Here is an 18,729-nt window from a genome sequence, read left to right on the forward strand (position 1 = left end):
CCCCTGTGTGCCCCGCACAGTGCCGAGGAGGCAATAGTAGGGTGAGAGTTGAGGGGTGGGGGGGGGGGTGGGGGGGGGGGGGCACCCACTGCTGCAGCCTGTGAAATACCCCAGCCCCTTCCCAAACCATGCCTTTTTCCCTGCCTGGCTAGCCCTTGCAGGAAAGGCAGGCTGCCTCCCAGCTGCCCTGTGGCCGGGGGGGGCGGGGGGGGGGCTGCTGCTTAGACCCCTTCCCCTCACCAGGCTCCCACAGAAGCAAAGCCCACGGCTCGCTCTTGATGTGCTAAGAGAGCAGGGAGACCGCGCTGGCACCTGCAGCGAGTGCCACAACTGGGCACGTGTGTTGCTCCCCGGGCTGCTGGGCGAAACCTTCGCAACCCGCTGCCCAGCCAGGGAGGGGACTCACGCCGCTGCAGCCAGGGGCGCGTGCGCTGTCGCGCCCCGGCAGCTCTCCCAGCACCGCACCGGCGTTTGGGGCAGAAATGCAGCAGGGGCGCAAAGGCCGGCGAGCAGACAAGCCGGCGGGGCGGGGAAGCTTTGGTAGAGATAAAGGGGAAGACGGGCTGCGAGGGGGTGACTGGACAGAAATAGCAAAGGCCTAAGAACTGAGGGGCAAATGAGGCCCCCCCCCCCCACCCCTCCCTCAGCCTCTCAGAGGCTGGCGCAGCCTCTTAGCAGCCCCCCAGCAGCGGGGGGTCGGTACCAGCTCCCTGAGCAGCACCCCCAGCCCCGCAGCTGTGCTGGGTGTGGGGAAAAGCTGCAGCGCTGGAGAGCAAAGGCAGCCCTGGCCGCTGCTGTCGCCCCGCTGCGCGGAGCGGATGCGCGCCTCTGCTGCCAGGAGCTGCGGAGAGGGGAACGCCAGGGCCGCGGGGCCAGCCCAGGGACTCCCTCCTGGCTCACAGCCCCCTCCCGGGAGCCCCGGGCAGCAGTGTTCGGCAGCCAGGCCAAAGCACAAGTTCGGCCCCTGGTGAGGAAGAGGAGCCAGCAGGGTGCCCCCTGCGAGCCACCCCACGCCGGGAGGGGAGCAGTTCCCCCGCCAACCCACGCGGGGCCGCGAGCCGAGCGTGCCTGCAGGCAGCCTCTGCCCCGTGCGGCTCCTGTGCCCCTTGTCCTGGAGATGGCAGCTCCCACGTCTCCTGGGATCACTAGCTGAAGAAAAGGAAGCTGGGGGCGGGGGGTGTTGCAGAGACTGCCAGCAACACCAGGGACTGGCGGGGCCCAGACTTGCCCCTGGATGTGGGTGGCAGGGGCATCCTTTCCTGCCCACCCCCCAGCTGGGGGGAGGTGGCCACCAGGACCATGGCATGGCCCAGGGGGAGTGAGGGCATCTGTCCCATGGAGGATCCTTGGCAGAAGCTGCGGGGACCCTAGGGTAGATGAAGCAGGACCTCAGCTCTCAGGGCTCCCTTTCGGGAAGGAAAGAGTCCCAAGGCTGACATGACCACCAGCGAGCCCAGGGAAGGTGACATGGGTGACTTGCTGGCCACATCATCCCTCTCAGGAGGCCTTTATGAGGAGCAAATGCCATTTTGGGTGCCTCTTTCTAGGATTTGAGCAGACTCTTTTGCCCTTCGCCCCCTTTCCCCAAAACACACACTTCGTACCCAAATTCCTGCATTTCACCAGCACAGGGCTGAACTGAGTGGAGCCCTCCCGCCCAGACCCCACAAAGCTCCCACGGGGTCAGCGCTGTTCCCACCAGCCTGGCTCACGGCAAAAGGAGGGGGCTTGACTTTGGGTGCAAAAATTTTAAAGCCGTTTCCCCCCCCACCCCAGCACACACACTCTCTTTTGTAAATAGCAGTAAATCCGGCTACGTTTGGGGCCTTGCTGATGCCAGGGAGCAGAAGCAGGAGTCCCTGCTGCTAGCAAGGCTTGTAATTGCTTCCCCAATCCCAGCTCGTGGCTCTCACAGCCCTCGCTCCAGGAGAAGCTCATCACAGCATAACAGGGTTGTGTCAGCCCCATTACTCAGTGCGTTCAGGCACTGAGGCCCTCAGAAACCCACTCACCTGATTACAGCCTTTGCATGCAAAAGTGTTGCACAGCTGGGGCCAAGCAATCACATCGCCTCTCCCACTGTGTCGCACCACTGCACAAGCCGGCCGGGGCCGGCAGAGCGGGGAACGTCCCCCGCCGGGCAGCAGCGCAGAGCCTTGCTGCGACACAGGAATGGTTTCTGGGAGCCGTAGCAAACCTCCGGGCTGGTGCTGGGAGCCAAAGATAGCAAAGCGGGGTGCACCTGGGGACTGTCGCTCTGACCCTTCCAGCAGCACTAGGGTTGCAGGGTCCCACTGACAGCCCTGAATTTGCCTCCTGTTGCCTGAGCCAGGAAGACCTGGAAAGTTTATTTTAACAATGAACCAGGGAGAGGATTTTTTTTGTGTGCATTCAGGCCTCTGTTGCTTTGCTTGCCTTTTGCAGCCCATCACATGTTACCTTGCAAACTTCCATGGAGCAGAACACACCCCTCGCAAACAGTGCCTAAATGGGGCCAAGGCAGAGCAAAGCAGCTTTCCCTAGACACCCATCATACTTTTCCATGGCAGGACTGGGCTTTCCAGCTCTCAGGAGCTATTAGAAACCCAGTGCTGGCTCTCTCGCTAGGGACCTTCCCTCTCCAGCGCCAAGCGCCTCAGCTCTCCTAGTGCTGGAGGACACAAGAGCAAAGCTAGACCATCCCTTGGGAAGAGGGCCGCAGCTGCCCCAGGGCCAGGTGGGACCCAGCCCTACTGCTGGTGGCTGCTCGCTTGCACAGGCACCCGGGGCAGACGCCTCTGGGGCCTGTGCCGCGGGCTAGCTTGCAGGGCAGCTACTGCGCTGAGCTGGGACAGGGCTTCACTGCAGTGCTCTGCTCAGCTGCTGCAGGTGACACCTGGGCTTTGGGTGGCCTGGAAATGAGTGAGCCAATGCTATCTCATGAAACAAAATGAGCAGCCAAACAACTTGGAAGGGATTTTTAGGCTGATTGCTTAAAACTCTAATCCCATTAGAGTCTATTAATAAACTCAAAGGGTAATGAGTGATTAGTAGAAGGGGGCCTTTGTTAACCATCCAGTAGCTCACCCATTCAATTACAGCAAATGAAAGCTCCCAACAGACATTTGATGCTGAATGCCTTCTTACGGTACAATCAAGTAAGACTACACAAACACTCCCAGTGCCCGACACCTCCAAGGTTAGTGTCAGCATAAAACCACTAAACCCTCCTCTGTCATCCCTTTCATATTAAAATAAACATAAGGCTGCAGACAGGGCACAGCCTCACTGCTGTTCTTTATTAAATAGTATAGCTGGGTGTAAGAGGCACACAGACAAGTTGCTTTCTCTTAGGAATTACACAGAGCATGACACAGAAGAGGGGAAGCCAAGGAGCTGGGAAAGCCAGAGAAAGAAGGGTTCATTTAGTGCAGTAATACACACACACACACACGCACCCCATCCATAACATTTCTGTCTACCTGTCATGCAGAGTCAAAGGGTTTCTCCCTGTGATGCTGAGGGCTGACACCCCCAGAACAGGGCTCCAGATGCCCTGTTCCCGTTCCTGAACCCTCGTGCCCCGCATGGCAGTGCTGCGGCCAGCACCTCCACCCAGTGCCAGTCCCTGTATCCCTGACCGGCCTGGAGCAAAAATGAGGAAAAAGTGCCGGTGTACAGTCGGCCCCACTGATGGCGAGAGCCTTGGACAAGGAAGCACAACAGTACCCTGCGAGACTGCAAAGTGGAGCCCAGCACCACTGAGCAGGTAGGAGAGGAGAGTTGCTGTGGCAGCCCTCTCCTGCCCCAGAGCAGAGGACGTGTGAGTTTCGGAGGAGCACACCTCTGGATGGGGAGCATTTCAGCCCTGCCGTTGGGCTCCTCACACCCTGCTGGCGTGCTAGGGAGACATATTCCCTGGAGTCAGGGTGCAAATAGGGGACAAAAAGGAAGAGGCCCCTTTCACAGCTCCCAGGTGGATGCTCGGTGCTCTGACCACTTTTCTGCTACGCAGCCAGCAAGGCTAGTGACCACAGCAGGAGTTAGTGCACAGTGGCCATGCACTGGGTGGCCCAGCCCTGTGGCACAGCAGACACAAGAAGTGGTGCTGTGGGACAGCTGGGTGAGGGAGACATGGAGGGGCAAACAAGGATGCTGCTTGTAAATGATTACTTGCTCTGTATCCTTGCCCAAGGGCTAGTGACAGCTAGAAATACAGTTCCACCTGTCCCACAGCGACTCCCCGGTCAAGATGATCTCTTCTTCAAAGTGCCCAAGTTCACCTCCCATGAGAGTCATCAAATGCTGCTTCTCAGCCATCTGCCTTGCATTTCATCTGACAGATGCTGTTTCTTTACTCCTGGTCTACCATTGCATTGCTGCACACTACTCATCAGGTGCCTTGCTCCCCTCTGAAGTGGCCAAGTCTCCAGGATGGCTGGGAGTTATTACTAAAGGGTAAGAAAGCTCTGCAAATGCACATTATATGCAGCTGGGACACACTCCAGGTCCTGACAGCATCAGCAAAGAAATTCTAGCCAGGCTTCCTCTGAGCAACAGCTGGAATGGTTGCACCTTCATTTTTATTCTAGGACAGCTTTTCTTGTATTTACCTTACTCTCTTCTCCTTAATACAAAGCATTTTAAATAGGTGCCACTGCTGCTGCATTTCAGCTGGCTCTCAGGTTAAAATAAATGGCCCAGCCAATACATATCCTGCCAGCTAGCAGCCCAGACCTGTTAAAAGCAGCCTTACCTTGGGATTAACGTGTTCCCACTGCTCGAAACACACTGAGTTGTGACCAACCTTACACAAGCAAAGGCCTTGGATCCTATCTAGGAGAGAGGCAGGGCAGAAGAGAGCACCAGGATCAATCATCCCAGAGTGATGCTGGGAGAACGCCTGGGTCAAGAGTATGGGGGAAAAACATTGCAAGTTTAGGGGAGGGCGGCTGCACTGTGTGGCCCTTTCCCGCCACCTCCACTGGTCAAAATGGCTGCAGCCTAGCTGTCCCTATGCCTACAGGGAGCCAAATTAGTCATTGCCTACACAGCAAAACGAGGCATAACAGCGCCAGAGGAGTGAACTGTGACAGACCCAGCACATCTTGAGCATGGCAAATAAGAGCCCTGCAGCTGGGCACGCTCCAGTGTGGAGAAGCCCTAGTGGCCTACGTTAGCTGTCACTGAGCTAGAGAGGGTAGCAAAAGCAGGGAAGATAAGCCAGCTGAAAACTAGAATATAGACATTGGTGATGATGCTCCAGTTAGCCCGAGGAGAAGGTTGACATATCTGTGCTGTGTCACTCCTACAGTTTGCTGCAGAGAAATACCCGGTCAGCCATCAGCAAAGGCAGAGAAGAGGTCGTGTCAAACCAAGGCAAAATTACTGAGAGCGCCCTAAAGCACACATGGCTGGAAGAGGCAGAGACAGACTGGTGCACAGAGAAAGGTGGGGGGGGGGGGAGAGAGGGGGAGAGGCAGAGAGAGAGAGAGTAGTTCCCCTGCACAGGGTTGCTGTGAGGTTAGGGATGGGAAAGGCTCGCAGGATCTAGTCCCCTTCTGGGAGAGCATCCCAGCCACGTTGCATGGCTTTCACCACGGCACCATAGAGTTTGGTCCAAGCCTCTTGCATGTCCGGGCAGAAGGCAGTACCAAGGCAGTTTTCCAGCATGTACAGCAAGGACTCGCCAACAGTCTGAAAACCAAACAAGGAGGCATCATTCTTAGCACCGCGGACCCACATTCAGCCCATTCTCTTGCTTCACCACCTTTTTGGACTTCTCCCATTGCAGGGCAGCTGCTTCCCTCTGCCCCACCAGCAGAGCCAGGCCACCCCCTTCTCTGGCTGTTCGCAAGAGCCCCGGCACAAGGCTCGCCCATGTTGTCCCCTTCCCCTGCCCTGTGCTAGCTCTCTCTCCACACCTTGGGTCAGTGGGGAGCGCAGGCTGGCTGGGAGCAAGGGTTAACACAGCACAGAAGCAAGGACGTATGCTTGTAATGCCAGGGGAGAGGAACATATCCATCCCCCGGGGCTCCCAGATGCAAGTAGTCAGCACAGCACAGTCCCTTGGCAGAGCAGCGGATCAGCAGAAGTGAATGATACCCTCATGCCAGGACACCGTATCAGACCCCAGCCTTGAGGCTCAGAGCCTGCCTCACCTCCTCTCGGGTCTCCCTGCAGGTCTCCTCCTCCCAGCCCTCATGAAGCAGCAAGCAAAGCCCATTGGACCTACCTGGGCGGGGGGGGGAGGGGGTCCTCCCTCACCTACATGGCTGTGAACAGGGCTAAGGGGAAATCGCCATCCCAGAGCGGACACTGCTCACCCTAAAGAGGACTAGTGGTATCAGGAAGGAGCTGTGAGTTGGTTAGAAACCTTTCCTTTAATCTGCCCTATCCCACTGCATTAGCCAGCATTTCTGCCCCTGCTTGGTGGCAGGAGAGAAGTAGGCAAAGATTTAAGATGAAGGCTACTTCTGTCTTACTGCCACGGAGGAAGCAGGGGGTGAGTGTGGGGCATTGGGTTATGTTTGGGAAAATGCATGGACTGAGGTTCAGACACCCCACACCAGTGCAGGTACAGAAATGGATATTCCCTTTTCCAGGCACTGCGAGGTTTGCCCGAAGTGTTTGATGATCTAGTGCCCAAAGCACAACCTGAGGCTGCGACCCTACACTGCAGGGGAGACTGCGATGTACCAAATGGTTGTCCTCCTCAAACAGGCGAAACGCCTCACTCCCCTCTGTCCTCTCTCCTGGCCTTACTGAGGGACAGCAGGCAGTGAAGAGGTCTTGAGGGTTTCCCCAGTCAAGCCAATGTCACCTCACAGGTATGGGCAGCTTAGGGGCTGTGCTGACCCACGAGCTTTCTCACCAACCAGCTGAAGCCAGTCAGTGAGCACTGAGGGGTTGGGGCAGCTGCAGGTGCTCTCCTGGTGGCAGGGCAGGATGGTGCCAGAGGCAGGGCAGCACAAACACAGCTGCCGAGGCAGCAGGGTGAGGGAGGGTACCTCACCGAGAAAGACTCGACTTTCACACCAACTGCCTGATGCTTCTTGCCAAGGTTGCAGAGATATTCTTCCAGGCAGGGTAAGTTCTCCAAGTGGTTCACAGCAGCATCAATCACCAACATCACCTGCAGGATCACAGCCAGGCAGAATGGCATTAATGGCAAGGCTCTGCTGCCCACCCAGAGGAACACGCTGACCCCACCGTTTCACCCTTCTCAGCCTAATGGTCACCATCACCTCCCAGCACTGCAAATGCCTTTGCTTTGCTCTGCTCTGTTACGATCTGCTGGCCAGAATACCAGCACATCTAATGGGAAACTGTCCTCTTGCAAGGCAGGATGTGTCATAACTTCCCCCTTGCTAGAAACATCCCCTCCTCCTTCCAGCAAAGGCAAGCCAAGGGAGCCCTTTCTCCCCCTCCTGATTCTGCTAACCCTTTAGCTTTCAGAGCTGGGCCCAGCTTGGGGCATGCTGACTGCAGCACGCTCCACAGCCTCTCAAGGGTACCGCCAGAGGTGCTACAGCAAACAGTTCTGGTTACTCACTGGGGCTCTTATTGTCCCAAAGGAGGGTAAATAGCCTCCCTAGTAGAGTAGCTAATTGGCTAAGACTTAACGCTGGTGGAGTCATTACAGCTTTTATGATCCCAGGACAACTGCTGGGCAGTCCAGGACAGATTCCCCCTGAGAGATGGAGAGAGGATGCTGTGAACACTGGTCAATCATAGGGCAACTAGAAGTTGCCAAGACACTGCAATTGCGAGTAAGGCAATTGCAATTCTAAGATCAACTGAGGCATTTTGAGAAGATGGGTTGGGTAGTACATCCAAGAGACCTTGTCCGGAAAAGCGGGTACCACTGTGGTTTCCCAGGAGCATGACGAGCCAAATGGGAACAGGGTGGAGAAGAGTTAATGAGGGATGAAGGGAAAAGAGAGGATCCGTTTAAGAGAAGAGATTAAAGCCGGTGGCATGGTTAGCCTGACAAAGCCAAGGGGCAATAGAGTTGTGCTCTATAATTTCAACAGGGAAATTATCTCCAACAAGAGCAAAAAGCAATTCAGCTCAAGGCAACAATGGCAGAAGTAAAAATGGACCTAACTTGGCTGATAAACAGAGGCTGGAAAATAGTAAAGAGCTTGTAGCTATCAGAGGAGAACAGTACTGAAACAGCCTCTTACAAGGAATAAAGACAGGCAGGGCACTGAACTGGCTTAAAGATGAAGCGTATGGAGGCATTTCCATGCCAAGGCTGTGCTCTGCCCCAATGTGGCTACATTTCAGGACTCAGCAAAGGGGTTCTGCTGCACTGGGTATAATTCTTTCTGTATACGAGCTCCTGCAAGATCAGCATTGCTCCTCTCTCCTTGTTTCAGGGGGAGGCAAATGCATATCACAGTACTGCCTCAGCAGCCAGACAAGAGGTCCTGTGGGCCCTCTGACTCTGCAGCTGCACCAAGAGCCCCTCCAGAAGCAGTGGCTCCACAGGAGCCTTGCCCACTGCCCAACTCTGTGTAACCTCCTGCTCAGCGTGTGGCCAAACAGAGGACTTCAGTCCTCCTCTTTGCAGGAGTGAGCTCACACATGAACACGTGGTAGAAGAAGAAAGTAGCTTCCAGTGTCCACAAGAGGGCATGGAGGGGTCAGCGTGGTGCTCTTATCCAGCACAACCCACATCCTCATTCCCTCCCCACTGTTTTTAGGCACTTTGTCCTGGCACTAACACCTCCTGCTACTGCAAGAAATTTCCTGCAGTTGCCGTTGCAGGACAAGACTTCCCATGTGTTCCCCAGAGTCAGATATCCAATAGCCCAGAATCATTGCCTGAAGAGCTTCCTCCTTCATGGGGGGTCTGTGCTCCAGCCATGCCATGGCCCCCTCTCACCTTCCTAATGTGATCCAGGAACTCAGGGGCAGAGAGGCACTCCTGAGGGCTGGCAAACTGCTTGCAGTTGTACTGGAAGAGGGGCAACAGGTCAGGGTCCAGATCAAACAACCTGCAACAGTGAGAGAGAAATCCCCATCTTCTCACTTCCTCAACTTTCTTTTCAGAATCCCCCTCACCCAGGGCACAACCCTGTCACCAACATGCCCACAGCCCTCCTCTGCCTCCCTTTTCACTAGCTGATCCTTCTCCACCTGGGAAGGACACAGAAGTTCTGAAGAGTCTTAGCTTGGGGCAATCCAGGTTATCAATAGTCAAAAAAGTCTCAATTTTGGGCATGGTGTTCTCTGATGCATTTATGGCACCTGAGGATCAGTCCTAGACCACTGGAGTTCTTCCCAGCCTGGCCCTGCTCCTCAAAATCCTGTTTGTCACCTTGACTCTTCCTATTCACACTTCATGATCCCCTTGAGTCCCAAGGCTGTCAAATCTGGGGAAGGCCTGCAAGATTTCCAATTTCAGCAAGGCAGGATGTGCAACCCCAGCTAACATCCCACTCTCCCACAGCATTACCAGCTCTCAGTTTATTTCCTCTTGATCTGCTCTGCCAGCATATGCTGTGCACATATGGGTCTCAGTAGGAGCTACCCAGGCAGATCGAATGGGCTGGTGTCATCCTTGGAGGCCATGGGAAATTCAAACAAGATAATCTGTCTCTTTTCTCCCTCATTTTCTGCACATTAAACTACCACGTCCCTCGCTCCTCTGCCAAAACTTTCAAACATTGCTCTCATTGGTCATAGTTTTGCTGTGCAAGGTTTGCCTCGTGTCTGCAATGCCCCTTTCCAGGAGCTGCTCTTAGACTGTGCTTTTTAAATGACTTTTCATGGATTTTTCATTTTCTCTTCCCATAATTGAGACATTAATCTGCTTAGGGGAGAGAAGGAGTTGGGTTTCAGATGTTGCCCCTGGCACACCACTTCCTCTGCTCTAGGACTGACTCTCTCCCCGGTGGCCAGGTCTCTGCCTGGATGTGGAGACTGCCATGTCACAGACAATTAAGAAGTCGCTCTGATAAAGCCCACAGAGTTGAGCAGACATGCAGCTCTTCAAACAGAAATACCTTCCCCGGTGACAACGAGGGGGATCAATGCACAGAAAAGCACAAAACCTGCCTGCTGGCTCCTTCCTTCGCTCTCCATCTTCTCCATTTCCCCATAACAAAGTTCTGAAGTGCACGGGGCTGGAGGGCAAGGGGCCGAGAAGCGCCGCAGAGCAGAGGACCTTCCCCACGCCCACAGCAGCTGAAGCTAAACGTTAGAGGGGCTTCATCACTGCGCTTCCCCCTCCTGACTGCAAACGCCAACCAGAGGGACAGCGGACCGCGTAACAGAGCCAGTAGGGAGCCATTACCAAGCAAAGGGAGATGTTTCCAAGAAGCAGAGCCCGTCCGCCCCCCTGCCACCCGCCGGGCCGGTGCGGGAGATCAGCCCGGGGCTGGGACGCCTGCGCCGGCCCCCGTGCTGCCCCGGGCCGCCTGTTGCTCCGGCCGCCCGTCGCTCACCTGCTGAACAGGACCGTGCCGTGCTGCACAGGGTCGCCCCTCACTCGCTGCCAGCTCTCTCGGATCAGAGCTTGTTGCGTGCGAGACAGCGCTCCGCTCTCCATGGCAGGGGGCAGGCGGAGCGGGGCGCGCAGCCGGGTAGACCTTCCCGCTCCTGCCCGAGGTCCCTGCACCAGCCCCGGCGCCGGGAGCCGCACGCCCCCTCGCTCCGCCGGGGCCCCCCCCGCCGCCGCCGCCGCCCCGTCACATCCCCGGCGGGCGCCGCTCTCACCTGCGCGCCGCGCAGCCGGGTCCGCCCCGGCCCGCGCAGCGCCGAGCGCGCCGGGCTGCGGAGCGGGGCCCCGCGGGCGGCTGCCTCGTGCCGCCCGGCGGAGCCAGCTCCGCGGCACCGCCTCCCCTGCCCCGCGGGGGCGGCGCCGCAGCGGCGAGGCTGGCTGCCCCCGGGCGCTCAAGGGGACGGCGCCCTCCTCCTCCTCCCCCCCCCCCCCTCCACGCAGGGCTTTTAAACCGCCTCACGGAGCTCCTGTATTTCCCACACAGCGAGGATGTTAAAATAATAATAAATCCCCAAACGCCAACCCCAGGACTTTCAGCCTCAAGGCAGAGTAGAAAATTTAGCTTATTTATGGTTGACATTTTCTGATCAGCCTAATTTTACAAAGTAAAAAGCACAGCAAAGCAATGCTAGCGAGGAGGCAGGGACCCAGCATGTCCACTAACTCTTCAGCATAGCTGTCTCCAAGGGTAACTTTGCTTTAGAGGTCTTCAGTGACAGGCTAGAGCTACAGCATCTTCTTGCTCCCTGCTGCCACCTGCTATCTCCATGGGCAGGTGTAGTCTAGACATTGCAACATCTATATATAATTTAAGGGGATTTAAGCCAGCTGAACCAGACAAAGCTATTAGTAAGAGCCCAGAAGACATTTCATGTGTGTCAAACATGTTCAGGGTGCCAACGTGTCTTTACTGTCCAGATGAAGGGAAATATTGCTTTTAGTCTCGTCCAGGGATTTCGACAGTGTGGAGGAAACTTAAGAGAGGGAGCAACCGAGGTCTCAAGCAGCACAACAGAAACTACCAGAAGCAGTCATGCAAGCTGAGGTTTTCAGAAGCATGCGAGCAGCACAGAAGCACAAATGTTTCTGAAATAACAATTGTGCTGATCTTACTGCAAATTTTGGTACTATACACAAGACTCACTTCTTGTAATTAGGAGCGAAGATGGAAAACCGGGAACCAAATTCAGAGTAGGCAGCAATGAGGGTCTTCGCTTTGGAGCGCTTAAGTTCATCCCTGACAGTAGGCAAGTTCAAGGCCACAGTGCTATATTATCAGCCCCAGCCTTGTCTTGTCTCCCATGGGCCTTTCTCCAAAAGGGCCAGTTCTCCATCAGTCTAATCAGTCTGCTTGTAGTGATAGCAGGAGACTGGACCTTTGAGATCGCTATTGTCTCCTGTAAATTCCCATGCTCAATATCATCATCCTTCAGATCATGGCAGGTGTGTTCAGGAAACATTTTCACTGTTGATCAGTGATGACTGCATCAGGTGTGATAGATGAGATAGTGCATTGCATCAGAGCTGCTCAGTCAAACTTGCAGATAAGACAGTGGGAGAAGGAAAGTAACATGGATGTAAATGACTGTGGCTTTTTTCTGAGCTTCTCCGTCCCTTTGCTGCTACTCCGAGCATCACTACAGGAGAACAACTCTGCTCCAGACCTGCTGTATGTGGGCACGGGACACCGTCCTTTGTGTGCAGCACAAGACACACAACACCCAGCCCAGATGGATCCAGGTTCTGGTCTCACACCAGCTCCTTGCTACACCTATGGCTTTCTTTTGGCTCCAGCACGATCAGATGTAGGGCAACCAGCAGAACTGCCTGTACTGAAGGATGAAGGTATGTGGCGAATGGGCTGAACATTGCAAAAACCAGACCAGTGCATCTATTGAAAACAAAAGAAAGTCAATGTGCCCCATTGCCAGCAATTTTCTCATCCGTTCTTCCTAATCTGGTATTCCCACTCCATATTGCAGCTCTGAGTCACTCCCTCTGCAAGCAAGCAGGACCCCAGAGCAGTACTTGGGCAGCAGGCTGCTTATTCACAAACTCTCCCTCTTTCCTCCAAACCTCTACTCAGCCCCCACTGGGAAAAATAGCACCCATGGTCCTCCCCACAGGTGGTAACCAGTGAGGCTCAAGTCTCCCGCAGAGCCTGAGCTCAATGCTAAGCATCCTGCTGAGATCAGGCCTGGCATTTTCAGCTGAGAACAGGAAGCCAAAACACTTTTCCAGGTAAGGCAAGATGGTCAGAATCACTGATCGCTGTTAAAAATACAGCATTTTAGCTCTCACAATAACTAAGACGAGTCTGAAAAAATATGATCTCTACACATGTACATTCTTGGAAAACAGAGGATAAATAACAAGTATTCAACGTTAAAGAAGTCATGGACTGCAAGGCAGTATCATTTTGGAGGCTTGGCTAGGGTTTGAAACATGCAAGTTGACAACATTCAGTGCTGCCTGCTGTTGGCCACCATCTCCTGATCCACAACAAGCTCACACTAAAATCAGTCTCCAGGCTGTATGGTTGCAAAGAAGACATTCACAACAGGAACCAAAGGTAAATCAGTGCAGTGATACCTGCTGAAGCTGGAGGGAGTCTGAAAGAGCAGCTAGCAGAGAAGTGGGAAATACCAGGTTAATCTAAGCAGGGAGACCAACACAAGCCCAGCAATGGCAAAGCAAAAACTAACCTTTAGCTATCTTATGGCTGATCAAGCACTTAAGCAAAAAACATGAAGTGTCATCCTATCTGCATCTGTACAAACCTCTCAGAATGACATTTCAGCTTGTCGTCACAATCACATAGCCATGTTGATTTACCAGAGCCTGGCTGAACATTTCAACCTGACTCTACTAATAAGAAACGAGAGCAGAACAGCAAGGCAGCACTGTGCTGACAGAACGCTATAAAGGAGAGTGGAGAGCCCTAACTAGATGTACGGTGCCAATAAATAGATTCAAAGGATATACATGCAATCAGAGTAGCAACCTAGGCTGAATATTTGCCTAGCAACATTTTGGATATATTCAGAGCTGAATGAAAGGAGAGGAAGAGAAGCACAACAGAAGTGGGTTATTGTAGTAAAAATGAACAGATCCTGAATATGAGCAAGATGGATACAAAAAGTGCACACACACCCTGGAGATGCAGCAGATGAAGATGGATGAAACAGGGAGACAGTATAGTGATTCTTCCTAAAGCTTAGCTAGGACCTGGGATGCCTTCCTTTGGGTCCATGCAGGTATCGTACCAGGTATCATTATCCCAGGCCAGCAACCAAATGCAGGTTTAGCTGCTGCTCCTGATGGAAAGGATATCTTAGACAATAGCAATGAAGCCATAGGGAAATTATGGCTTTTGTCCAAAGTTTTGCCAACCCCACCCACACTTTTCCTTCATGCTGCAGATGGTGGCTGCCTGCTCGCACACACAGACAAGACACAAACGCCAGAATGGACCAGCCGCTAATGGCTGTGGCAAAACTGCTGAGCGTGACCTGACGACTTCTTCCATGGACTGATATAAGGGCAACGGGGGTGATACCCCTGCCTGCCTCTTGGCACTCACCACCCACACTGGTGTTAAGCTCAGCAGAGGCTGAGAGCTGGAGAGAATTAATTCTTTCCCTATCCCTCAGCAACAGGGGTTGGGCCTCCAGGCAGGGTACAGGGACATTTAGGGGCAGTTTCCTTGCCCCTCTGCATGGGTAATCCATTCTTTCATTGCCTTCTGTCATTTCTGCTTGTTTTTCTCAACTTAACAAAAAAAAAACCAGCAGTTTTATTTTTCTGTGACAGAGCAGGTCATCTAAGTAAAGGAGGAGGGAGCTGTAAGGAGGGATTTGAGGTGGGAGACAAAAAGAGCTCTTGGGTAAGAAACATCTGAAAACCATTCATGTGACTTAAAAGAGCAAGGGCTCAGGAGATGCAGTGCTCTTCCCTGCATGCAAAACAGCTTCTCCCTTGCAGCTGTGTCTCTGTCAGAGGAGTTCTTCCTGCTGCTATGGCACTGAGGTGTAGTCCAGGGAGGATGTGAAGTACAAGGAAAAGCAAACAAGCAAAGCTCTCTTCTTGTTCAAGTGTTTAGCAAGCCTTCAGATGTGAAGAAGCATCCAGGATGCATCAAGGAGTTGGGCACTGTGAAAGCTTCCATAGTCTGTTGGTTTCCCTCAGTGGTCTCCAACTCCTCTGGCTCCACATATCTAGCCCGGTAGCTCAGTTCTTTTCTGAAGTATTCTTGGATTTCTGCAAGACTTTCCCTGGAGCTGTCAGGAGCAAAGAGGAACCAGGTCACCAGCACAGACTGTTCCAAAATCATCTTTAGGCCTTTTGGAGACAGGGAAGGTAGATTGCCAGTGAAGCTCAATGACCAGCAAAGAAAGAAAGAAAGATAATAAAGATTTAGAAGAAAATAAATGTATAATGTTACCTGGCAGAAGCTCTAATTATTCTAATCTACAGCCCCTTCAAATTACATTTTCAACAACACTCAACTCCCCTTGCCAAGTGTGTGCTTTGCTTATTCAGCACCTCAGTTTACCCACTGGGAAATAAACTTTTCCAATTTCACAGCACAGAATAATAGAATTGGGAATAACCCCACAAACACCATTCCCCAACCCTGCACACAGGGTTCAGGGCAGTCGGCGTACATAATTCCCTCCCAGTGGGCATCACATCAGCCTGGCCTAGGGAGGACTGTTTTGCCCATGCTGCTGTGACACTGTCAGTTTTCATCTCACTTGCTATACTAACAAAAACTAATCTCCCCGTGGATTCTTGTTCATTTCCAGTTCTACTTCTGCAAGTCCTCATGAATAATGCCACTCTGATCTAGCTACATCACGCTCCCTTCTCACCTTGGGGCCAGCTTCCTGAGCTTGGCTCATCCCTTTCTCCCCCTTGCCTCCAGTCTCCGTTTGTTAGAAACTGCAGACCATGAGAGCTCCTCTTCTCCCTGTACTCCCTGCCCCCATCCTCAGGTGGGAACAGACCTCAGGCAACATTCCCACCAGTTTCTAAGCTACCCCCTCAGGATGCAATGCTGCACAGCTCAGTAGCGAAGCAAATCACAAAACACAGTTGCATAACATGAAGCATACAATGATTAAGGCAACAGCTGCAGAGCTCACTGACTGCCATTGTGCCTATGGGGAGAGCAGGGCAGCACTACCAACCTTGAAGATTTGGGCTACAGGGAGAAGGATAAGCAGAAGGAGAAGGAAAAATGTGTGGGAGAGAATTCAAATGCAGAATAAAAAGGGAAAACATGCCTTTTGACTTCTTTTTGCTACTAAACATCCCCAAGTTCTTCTTAGATCTCCCAGGGCCTGACTGGGGAAAAACGTTTGGGTTGTTTTCACCTGTCTGTACAAAGCATGACAATACATGAACCAGCTGGAGAATCCAAAGGGGACCACACAGAGGGCCAACAGGCTGAGTATTTTTGACATGAGGAGAGCAGTTGTTGGATCAGGCCAGGCACTTAGAGGTGTACAGACCTTACCTAGGTTTTTATTCACCTCATGCTCCCTTTAGTACAGCAGCTATCAACTGATTGCTACTGCTACCCTAGCCAGACTGTGATCTTTCAGGAAGCAATCTCTGAAGTCCCTTTTTAAGTCATTCTACCAAAGTGACTTAAAAAGTCACTTTACCACAAATACGATCAAATTCAGCTTGTATGTTGAGACTAAGACACAATTACAGAGGTGGGCACAGATGGACCTGCACTCAAAGCTGGTAGGATGCAAGGCAGCTGCAGTTCCAAAGCTCTCCAGCCTTATTAGCCCAATGCCGTGCTCTAGCTAATAGAGCCTTGCAACCTGCTGCGCACTGTGTCAGCACAGTTACCCCACTTCTGTCCTACCGAGGGATGATTCACATGGGCTTGGATCACCTTCTGGCTATTCTTATACTTCTGGACCAGGTCATTCTTCAGCTGCTGAAATACCACGACAAAAGCTTAGAGAAAGGATGCTTTCCCCGAGGAACCTCCTCTATAGTTTCCCCACTAGCGTTGTCTCATTTCAAAAGCGCTGTCACTGCTGCTCTGTGAAGCGCTCACTGATTGTTTTTTCTCTGATCTCGACTCTGTCTGCCATTTCCTTCCTTCTTGCAACTGGAATTGATACCCGAGTGACTCCTACAATCACTTGACCTACAGCAGTTGTCTCTGAGAATAGTGTCTTTGCTGTGATCTACTGAAACAAACATTTTGTATCTAACCGCACCCATTCCTTCATAGCAAAGCTGTGCTAGCATCATAACCACTCAGCTTTGCATTCAGCCACTTGCTTTCAAATCAAACGCTATGTGTTATTGTTTCTATGTATGGGGTCCTTTTCCGCTCGGGGCCTTCTCCACCTTACCCATCTAAGCCATTCCAATTTTTGGGCTCTGCCAAAAATATTCTCCAACTCAATGAAGTTTTGTACCTGTCAACTCCAGAGTCAAAATGCATAAGCACTGAACAAATATTTTGGTTCTGTCCTGAAGAGAATGACATCACATCATAAAGCACTTTTCAATCCATTAGTAATTAAATAGGATGTTAAACAGCATCTATTAGAAATAAAGACTTTTAAAATCAGCAGGCACAGATAGCTTGCACCCATTAGTCCTACAAGAGCTGCCTGAGGAGATATCCAACCTACTTATATTGCTATTATTTTTTAAATAATCTTTGGCATATCCAGAAGTTTCAGCAGAATTTTAGAAAATAAAAATACGTCAATACTCAAAAAGGCCAAGCAGGATGAAAGAAACGTACTTGCCTGGTAAAAAACTGCATGGACAAAATGGAAAAGCCCAGCAAGGGAGCTTACTATGAAAACATCTGAAGATGGCTATACAACTTCTCAGAGTGATCCATCAATCAATACCTTTCCATCTCTGCTAAAGAGTGGACTAATTCTTGCTGTGTCTCTTACTGCTCGTATCCTGACAGTTTTCACTATCTTTGATGTTCCTCATTACGTGTACCTTACTTTGTGAGGCAGTTTTTTGGGTTTTTTTTTCCCCTGCATTAGTATTTCATAGTAACTCTTAGTAATTTGACAGTCTCCACTTTCTTTATGCTTCTCTTTTGTGTTTGAGGTCAATTAAGAACTTGTTATTTAACTTCTGATCTTTGACTTCTTGCTATTCCTGGCCTTGCTTTGCACTGAGATAGTTGGTTCTCATGCTCTTATCCTTCATTTAAATACCTCTCTTCAGACTCGCTTCCCATGGGATTTTACCTGGAAGTTATTAAATTGTTTAAGTTCACTTTCTTCAGCTGCACTGGCTTTATTTGACTATTCTCACAAAGATTGTAAGTTTTAAGAAGGGAATGTACCATTTCACTCACTGTCACGTTCTCATCTCAAAGAATTCCTCTCCATTTGTCAGAAGAATGTTGGCTAGTTTCTTTCTCTACTTCACAATTTACAGCAATTGCAACACTTAGTAGACTTAGTAGACTATGCCTACAAACTTTACATTCCCAGAGCATACATTACATGGGTCAGAGCTACAGAGTTAGAGGCTGTCTGTTAGAAAAACATTACAAAGTATATCACAATCGTTGGATGTACACCAGGAAGAAGTTCTAAGAGTAATGAGGATCTATTTCGGCACATGGAACTGGGGATGAGACTGATGCTGGAAGACAGTACATAGTTTGGGAAAGCAGATGGGTAAACTGAAGAAAACGAGAAAAGAGGCACTAGAAATTTGAGGACTACAGAAAGCACCTTGCTGTGAAAGGTTCTAGTTGGCTAGCAAGAAGAAGATTAAGCAGAGCTTGAAGACAGCGCACAAAATCTATATGAAGAGAAAATACCAGGTTATGAAAGAGCTTTGGTCTTCTTGAGGAACGTGTAATGGGACAATGGCTGGAATTTAGAAATCTAGAAATCAGACAGATACAAAACAAGAAATGAAGAAAACCACATATACCACATTTTGCAAAGGGAATCAATCATCAGTGCCCATTCACACTAGACCTCACTTACCTGGAGAAAGAAGTCATTCTTCATTTAGAGGGCAGGGAGAAGTAAAGTTTTACTTCAGCTGTTATCAGCATGTTCTGAACAATACTTCTTGGCTTTTCCTTACAGTCTTCTCCCTGCACTCTAGAATGGCTCCATCAGCAGTCCTTCCTTCCAGAAAGATGGTCCTAACCAGACAGCATCCAAATACCAACTTGCACTTTTTGAAGCAATGTAAGATATCAGTAG

The 18,729-nt window shown here is 51.6% G+C and overlaps 1 protein-coding gene across 1 annotated transcript; it reads right to left on the reverse strand.

Annotated features, from left to right (window-relative positions):
• Positions 1-3,257: 3,257 nt before the first annotated feature.
• On the reverse strand, positions 3,258-10,632 carry NGB (neuroglobin). The gene is made up of 4 exons (XM_068946659.1): positions 10,437-10,632; positions 8,873-8,984; positions 6,995-7,114; positions 3,258-5,676 (listed from the first exon to the last, which is right to left on the reverse strand). The coding sequence occupies exons 1-4, from the start codon at positions 10,538-10,540 to the stop codon at positions 5,530-5,532; spliced, it is 483 nt and encodes a 160-aa protein (XP_068802760.1). The 5' UTR covers positions 10,541-10,632; the 3' UTR covers positions 3,258-5,529.
• Positions 10,633-18,729: the final 8,097 nt, after the last annotated feature.

The sequence above is a fragment of the Struthio camelus genome, chromosome 5, assembly GCF_040807025.1.
Source record: "Struthio camelus isolate bStrCam1 chromosome 5, bStrCam1.hap1, whole genome shotgun sequence".
NCBI classification, from domain to species: domain Eukaryota; kingdom Metazoa; phylum Chordata; class Aves; order Struthioniformes; family Struthionidae; genus Struthio; species Struthio camelus.

Excerpts from the sequence above, each read along its gene's own strand:
- NGB (XM_068946659.1), bottom strand. The coding sequence starts at position 10,540 with ATGGAGAGCGGAGCGCTGTCTCGCACGCAACAAGCTCTGATCCGAGAG. Across the intron at positions 8,985-10,436 it reads GGCACGGTCCTGTTCAGCAG|GTTGTTTGATCTGGACCCTG; the intron begins GTGAGCGACGGG and ends TCACTGTTGCAG. Across the intron at positions 7,115-8,872 it reads TCCTGGATCACATTAGGAAG|GTGATGTTGGTGATTGATGC; the intron begins GTGAGAGGGGGC and ends GTGATCCTGCAG.